This window comes from Nelumbo nucifera, chromosome 5 (genome assembly GCF_055504915.1).
Source record: "Nelumbo nucifera cultivar China Antique chromosome 5, China Antique-T2T, whole genome shotgun sequence".
In the NCBI taxonomy this organism is placed as follows: domain Eukaryota; kingdom Viridiplantae; phylum Streptophyta; class Magnoliopsida; order Proteales; family Nelumbonaceae; genus Nelumbo; species Nelumbo nucifera.
In genome coordinates, this window is record NC_142653.1 from 1,657,709 (window position 1) to 1,665,226 (window position 7,518).

Below are 7,518 nucleotides of genomic sequence, written 5' to 3' on the forward strand. Positions count from 1 at the left end.
CACGCCTACCCACAATACACGAATATCTCCCCCTGCAGAGAATGAGATGTTCTCCATGTGTGGTTAAGATAAATGTGGCAGGAGATCCGGGCTCACACAACAATGCGCTTTTAGCTACCCTCCATTATTTCCTGTACTCTCTCTCTCTCTCTCCTTTCCTCTCCCTCCAAACTGGAAGAGAACAAAAGCAGAGTAAACCATGGTAGTCTCTCCGACAAGCTAACGAAAGGGATATCGATATGGGTAATTGTTGGGTCACTCCCGTTGATAGCCGAAGCCCAAGCACCACCAGACCTACAAGTCCAGGTAATTGATTCCCCTACCAAATTGGAGAATAATAGAAGACTGTTTCCTTGTTACTTTTCTTTTCTTTATCTGGTCTTCAATCATCATCACCTCACATTGGTTGTCTATCTTTTCACTTCTCTGTCACAGAAATTTCATATGTTCTAATGTTCTAATTCCCAGTGCTCTACTTGGGTCTCTTTTTCTCTAATAAAAATCTAAAACTTTCGGTCAAATAATTCATCAATTCTCTGAAAGTTCATATGGGTTCTGTGTTTTTCGTCTTCTGTCGTTTGTTGCACAGGTACATCGAAGCTTAACAGTAGCGGTGGACTTTCAGGCAGCAGCGTTGGCACTAGCCAGTATTCGACAAGCAAATGCCTCGATGAAGCGTATCCGGACGGGCAAATCTTACCAACCCCACACCTGAAGGTTTTCACTTTCGCAGAACTGAAGGCCGCAACGAAGAATTTTAAACCCGATACTGTGCTTGGCCAGGGAGGCTTCGGGAGGGTTTTCAAGGGTTGGATTGATGAAAGTACGTTCTTAGCTTCCAAGACCGGAAATGGAATGGTTGTTGCTGTCAAGAAATTGGATTCCGAAAGCATGCAAGGATACGAAGAATGGCAGGTCCATAATTCCGATAAATTTCTCCGTTTCTCTTTCTTTTGGGATTGTTCTTAGATTTTCTGTCATCTCTCATCTGTGTTCTATCTTCTGTTTTCTGTCTTCAGTCTGTGTCTGCTGGCGAAGGTAAACAAACTTTCGCTGAAGTACCTACTTTAGCTTTTCTTCTTTTTTTATTTACGTTAGATGACAGCCACAGAAGAGAAGATTCCCTTTCGAGTTCCTATTCAAGGGCATTTGAGCATTTCGATGATAATCAACATTTGCTTGTTTACGTGTTCAAATGACATAAACCCCAAATGGAATTTTCAATCATAAACAAAAATAAGGAAACGAAACGAGTCAATTGAAATCTATCCAATTTAATTCAGTAATCCGATTCCGAGCTTCTTTTTTTTCCTTAATTAATTTGGGTTCAAAGCTCAAACCAAATTTGTGAGTTGTATCTATTTGCGTGTTGGTGTAGTCGGAGGTGAATTTCCTAGGAAGACTATCTCATCCCAACCTTGTAAAGCTGTTGGGATACTGCTGGGAGGATAAAGAACTCCTGCTCGTGTATGAGTTCATGCAAAGAGGAAGCTTGGAAAACCACCTTTTCGGAAGTAAGGCAACTCAGCTATATTATACAAAGCAGTTATTAACAAATCAATTAAGCTCGATCGTCTAGTTTTAATTTGCTAATAAATGTGGCGTTGTCTGTGCAGGAGGTGCAGCAATCGAACCACTCTCATGGAATTTACGACTCAAGATAGTAATAGGTGCAGCCAAGGGCCTCGCTTTCCTGCATACATCAGAGAAGCAAATTATATATAGAGACTTCAAGGCGTCCAATATCTTATTAGATGCGGTAAAACCCATGAACCAAACCCTCTTTCTTTGATCAGTAAAACAAATAATAAGTAATAATCTGTGTTGTATGTAGAATTACAATGCAAAGATATCAGATTTTGGGTTGGCTAAAAATGGTCCCTCTGCTGGCGACTCCCATGTGACAACTCGTGTTATGGGCACATATGGTTATGCAGCTCCTGAATACGTAGCCACAGGTATTATTATTATTATTATTATTATTATTATTATTATTATTATTATTATTATTATTATTATACACTCTGTGAGCTGGCTACTTTATTCGAACAGTCTCTATTGTATGTTTCTAGGCTCTAGATAGACTATTTATTATATAGTTGTTTATACTTGCTGATTTATATATGTGTACGTCTTTTAATGGTTGATTCTTGTTTCTTGAGCAAGAATATATTAATTATTCCTTCAGTTGTCTATGCACAAATATAATTGGAGATCATCAATTTGTTAATAATGATGAACAACCTGAAATGAAGATGATTTGATTAAAAAATTGAAACAATTTCTGGCTGTTCATCCTTGAACAGGCCATTTGTACGTGAAGAGTGATGTATACGGATTCGGTGTAGTGCTACTCGAAATGCTTACAGGCCAAAGAGCACTTGACACAAGCCGCCCGAGCGGCCAGACAAACTTGGTGGACTGGTTGAAGCCATCTCTCCCAGATCGGAGAAAGGTCAAAAACATAATGGACCCACGATTGGAAGGCCAATATTCTATGAAAGCAGTACAGCAGGCAGCTCAGCTCACTCTGAAATGTTTGGGGTCAGATCCTAAAAGCCGTCCATCAATGAAAGAAGTCGTCGAAGCTTTGGAAAGGATTGAAGCTATCAAAGATAATAAGCCAAAGCAGTCGAAGATCAACAGATCTGCACAACCTACAGCCCACCGCCATGGCCAGCCACCACCTTTGCACCATCGCTCCCCACTTCACCCAAAGCAAGATCATGACACTACTACTGCTGGCCCAGTAGGCCATGCCCATCATCACTCACCCATTCGCAGGTAACTCATGTATGTATACAAGGTGGATGGCTCTGGGTGATCATGGGATGAATGTCCATGCTCAGCATGTACGTCAGCCAACTGCTTCTATTATCAAAAGATCCTCTATTTTTTTAATGTGATCTTTCAGAAATTACTCTAGCATGGTCTTATTGTTACTGGTTGTGATGAACTTGATGGTTTCATCTTTCATGTGTGGTGGTTTTCAGATTTACATTGAAATGTATGTGACGATGTTCAATATATTAATTTTTAGTTGTATATTAATTAGCATTTAAAAAATTATTTAATATATATAGACCATATTGATTTATTTCAGCCCTACCCCATCTGTGAATTATCACTTGGGCCAATCTAAGATTTTTTTTTTCTCTCTATCTTTTTTTTTTTTTCTTCTAGTAGAATTTCTCGTTCTATTGGTTGGAGAAACATCCCATTTTTTATATTAGTCAGACCCTAGTGAGAGACAAATAATTATCCCTTCTTTTTTTATTATATATGGGACAAATCAAAGTATAGGGCCGGGGTGGCCTTATTTTTCAAAGCATGTTTTTAAGGCATGTGCTTATTGACCAATAAGAATGAGTTGAATTCCGTTTCTTCCTTGAAGGATGCAAGCATCCATCCGAGGAGATAGAAACACTGTAATAATTTGACTATGGTTCGGTTTGATATAGAAAATAAGAGTGAAGAAGATAGTATATATGTAGTTGAGTTGAGCCTTGAGGGAAGCTTCTTTACAAATTTTGTGAAATTTCTCGGTTGGGGTTGAAATAATTCAATCCACAATATAGTGAACTCACATCGTATGTCCCTGTCAATAATAATCAACCACGTCGTCCTTTTGCAAATTTTCCAAATTAACGGCATTCTGAACTTCAAAAAACTATGAAATCGAACTAACATGCTTTATTTGTCTTTTTTCATTCCCTCTCTCTTCTCTTCTCTTCTCCTCCCTCCCACCGCCCCTAAACAGCTCGAATCTCCACCACCCACACAACAACGTCATCAGGGACTCTTTTTGTTTTTTGCTATTCTCTCAATAAGATTGATTTGGAATACACATGGGATACCGCTGGGCAGGCTCCATGTATGGTGGAGAATCAGAATGCAAAATGAGCTAGTGCTTAGAGACGCTGAAGAACACCTACACTAGTCTCGCAGTCCCAAATTCCCAATATTTGATCATATTTCAGTATAGAACCACCAAACACAAGCCCACATTGGTCATGGTTCAGTAGAGAATAGTCTGGCACGTGCACTGCGGGTTCTCATCCTCTCAAAGCCTTAAACCAAATTTTCATCACCTTTTCTCATTACATCAACACAAATGAACGCAACAGTCTTCACAGTCTCTGGTGGAATATGGAACCACCGAATATACAACAACCACACAATCTCTTGGTCGTCTCTATAACAAACAACATAAGACTATGGGGGAATATACACATGTATACAAACAACCTAATTAAAATGTGAAAACTAGTAACAGAGTATGTTCCACTTGTATTGCTGCTATCCTCATCTACTGAATCTCTATCTAATCCGTCAAAGTAAAATACAGAAGACATGTCAAATGGGTCTGCCCAGCCAATTCCTGAACTGGGCAAGTATGACGGCCCCTTCTATGAATCCTTCTTGGCCCTCTGAAACCTCTGCTTGGCAATACTCATAATATACTCTATCTCCTCTTTAACTTCTTTCATTGAAGGCCGATTCTGTCGTCGTTCCTCCAAGGTCCAAGCACCCTACTGCTAGCAACCCCAATGCCTTCATGGTGTACATTCAAATTAAATCTTTTTGAATGGCTAATTTGGTTCGACAGTACATCAAACAAGTTCTACACAATCTCAACCCTGCAAAGGCCATATCATCCCATCTTTTACATGTTAGTTGACAACGAATGCATCAGCAGATGGGAGCATTACAGTATTTGTTCTAGCCAGAGATTTCAATAGCCCTGACTTTGGGCCTTTTAGAGTCTTCCTTGGGAATGGTTAATTACTGTAAGAACTCTGTTTTCCATGGCCGCTTTCACTTGGTCCACCTTTGCATTTTCCCGCAACCTGAACCGACGAGAAGGTCTCCGACAGCGGTGGAGATTTGGGCTGTGTGGGGGCGGTGGGGAGGGAGGAGAAGAGCAGAGAAGAGCGAAGGATTAAGAAAAGAAGAGGGTAATAATTGAATTTGATGATGGTTTGTTTGAGTTCATACTGCCGTTAGGTTTAGACTCCGTCAGTTTGATATGCAGGAGGAAGATAAAAGAAACTGATAGATGGTGGATATTTTCTTTCACTCTCTTGATGCCGCGCGCAACATGAAGTCATGAACCGTGCCTAGCTCACGAAAAAAAAGCAACATACACCCAATATATAACTAATTGGGCACCATCTTTCTGCCTACCTTCTCATCAGCTCCCAAGCTTCAAAATTCCATGCTTGTTGCCCATATTTATCTTCCTGCCAATTGAGCTTCTTCTGCAGATTGTGTCGTCCCAACTCAAGAAGAATCAAGATGGGGGACGATAGCATTGGGGGCCGCTTATCTGAGTTCATTGGAAATTTGGGTGGTTTCCTACGAAAGTTTATCTTTTCTGTGCTATCTGTAGGTCCCATCCCCAACCACATTGCTTTCATCTTGGATGGAAACCGAAGGTATGCGAAGAAGCATAATCTGAAAGAAGGGGATGGACATAGGGCTGGGTTCGTGGCCCTCTTGTCCATGCTCAAGTACTGCTACGAGCTGGGCGTGAAGTACGTAACAATCTACGCCTTCAGCATCGACAATTTCAATAGACGGCCCGATGAAGTTCAGTATATTATGGGTCTGATGCACGAGAAGATTGAAGGGATGCTCAAGGAAGAGAGTTTTGTGAGAAGTTATGGTGTGAGGGTTCATTTTCTGGGGGATTTGAAGCTCTTGCACCAATCAGTCAGGATAGCAGCGGAGAAGGCAATGAGAGTCACTGCCAATAACACCAAGTTCGTGCTCTTAATCTGTGTGGCCTATACATCGACGAACGAGACCGTCCATTCTGTCCACCAGTGCTTTAAGGAGAAGCGCAGACCGATGGATAAGTTTCAGGAGGAGGAGCAGCAGCAGCAGCAGCAAGGCTTAATCAAGTTGGTTGATCTGGAGAGGAACATGTATATGGCCCTGGCCCCTGATCCTGACATCTTAGTCCGAACCTCTGGGGAGACTCGCCTGAGTAATTTCCTTCTCTGGCAGACTGCTTTCTGCTATTTATATTCTCCGGCCAAGCTCTGGCCGGAGATATCGTTGTGGAACCTGGTGTGGAGTGTCCTCAACTTCCAGCGAGCCTATCCTTATCTGCTGAAGACAAAGATGAAACGCTACTAGCTCTTTGAAGTTTGAAGTTTTAGCCTTTTAGGGCATGCACTAAGACCCGGTCAATTTAGCTTTTAATTAATCCTATCGATATTCGAATCCAATTTTAGCCATTGGATTTGATTTTGATAGTAAAAACAAAAAAAAAATAAACTATCACACTATATATTAATAAAATAATGAATTAGAAATGACTTAGATATTATATATTATTAATAAAAGTATCCATGATTAGACTTGAAGTTACCAGCTTAGCTTTAATGAAAATATGATGTGTAAAAATATGTTAATTTTATATAGAATATACATGGTAATATCATCAGAATGTAAATGGGATCAGATTGGGGTTGATCAATATTTCGTCTGGGTTTTTTGGGTGAATTACAGATAGGTATCTTGTATTTTGGGAATAGTTTTTTTTTTTTTTCCGAATCTTTGGGGGTAGACCTGTTCATGGGCCGGGTGGCCCGACGGGCCGGCCCGGCCTGGCCCGACCCCCGGACGGGCTTAGACATTTTTATAGGCCCGCGGGCTTAAATTCGGGCCAAAAAGCCTGGCCCGCAATAAATTCGAGCCGGGCTCGGGTTTTGTCAAAATAGCCCGGCCCGAGCCCAGCCCGACCCAACCTAATATTAAACTTAAAATTATTTATGTGATTATGTCTATTTGAATAATTTTTTTTTGATTTAAGAATGTAAATTGTGTTTTAAAATATAAAAGAAAGGGAAAAATACCATCTTGTAGGCCCATTGTTCATTTAAATAGAAAAAAAATACTTATCTGAAATTTTAATTCTAATTTGAATAGGGAAAATTGTTTTTTTTTCAATTTGGTCGGGCTTCGGGCTCGGGCTCGGGCTTCGGGCTTTTTACCAGGGCCGGGCTCGGGCCCAAGTTATAGGCCCGTTGGTCGGGCCGGGCTCGGGCTCGGGCCTAGTATATTTTCATTAGTGACAAGTGAAAGCCCGGCCCGAGCCCGGCCCGACCCGGCCCATGAACAGGTCTATTTGGGGGTATGACAGATCTGAACTTTCAATTATAATAGTTGAGTACCTTGTAATTTCAAAAATAGACATTTGGGTTCATTCGTTAGTATTCTGTCGGTTAATATTATATAATGTCAAAAATGCCCTTCTTGTGTATTTTTAAGATCATTCTCAAGTAATAGAACATCTCCCCATGATGATGCTCTCACATGGACAATAAATAATATATTCAAATTTTTTTATGAGGGCATTCTCCGATGATTATTTTACTCCATAGAATGATCTTAAAAATATTAAAGCGAGAAAGGTATTTTTTGATATTATGCAATGTTTAATTGACGAAATACTAACAGATGGACCCAAGTATCTATTTTTAAGAGCCCAATACAAGGTACCTATAC

The 7,518-nt window shown here is 40.4% G+C and overlaps 2 protein-coding genes across 2 annotated transcripts; both read left to right on the forward strand.

Annotated features, from left to right (window-relative positions):
* Window positions 1-107: 107 nt before the first annotated feature.
* On the forward strand, window positions 108-2,925 carry LOC104603762 (putative serine/threonine-protein kinase PIX13). The gene is made up of 6 exons (XM_010267880.3): window positions 108-306; window positions 590-915; window positions 1,379-1,514; window positions 1,617-1,759; window positions 1,835-1,958; window positions 2,307-2,925. Exons 1-6 carry the CDS (start codon window positions 240-242, stop codon window positions 2,786-2,788), a joined length of 1,278 nt encoding a protein of 425 aa, XP_010266182.1. The 5' UTR covers window positions 108-239; the 3' UTR covers window positions 2,789-2,925.
* A 2,229-nt stretch (window positions 2,926-5,154) lies between these two features.
* On the forward strand, window positions 5,155-6,223 carry LOC104603885 (dehydrodolichyl diphosphate synthase CPT3-like). Its single transcript, XM_019198808.2, has one exon. The coding sequence runs from the start codon at window positions 5,299-5,301 to the stop codon at window positions 6,142-6,144; it is 846 nt and encodes a 281-aa protein (XP_019054353.1). The 5' UTR covers window positions 5,155-5,298; the 3' UTR covers window positions 6,145-6,223.
* Window positions 6,224-7,518: the final 1,295 nt, after the last annotated feature.

Coding starts and splice junctions, on each gene's coding strand:
- LOC104603762 (XM_010267880.3), top strand. CDS start 240: ATGGGTAATTGTTGGGTCACTCCCGTTGATAGCCGAAGCCCAAGCACC. Junction 1,760..1,834: donor CCAATATCTTATTAGATGCG/GTAAAACCCATG, acceptor TGTTGTATGTAG/AATTACAATGCAAAGATATC. Junction 1,959..2,306: donor TCCTGAATACGTAGCCACAG/GTATTATTATTA, acceptor ATCCTTGAACAG/GCCATTTGTACGTGAAGAGT.
- LOC104603885 (XM_019198808.2), top strand. CDS start 5,299: ATGGGGGACGATAGCATTGGGGGCCGCTTATCTGAGTTCATTGGAAAT.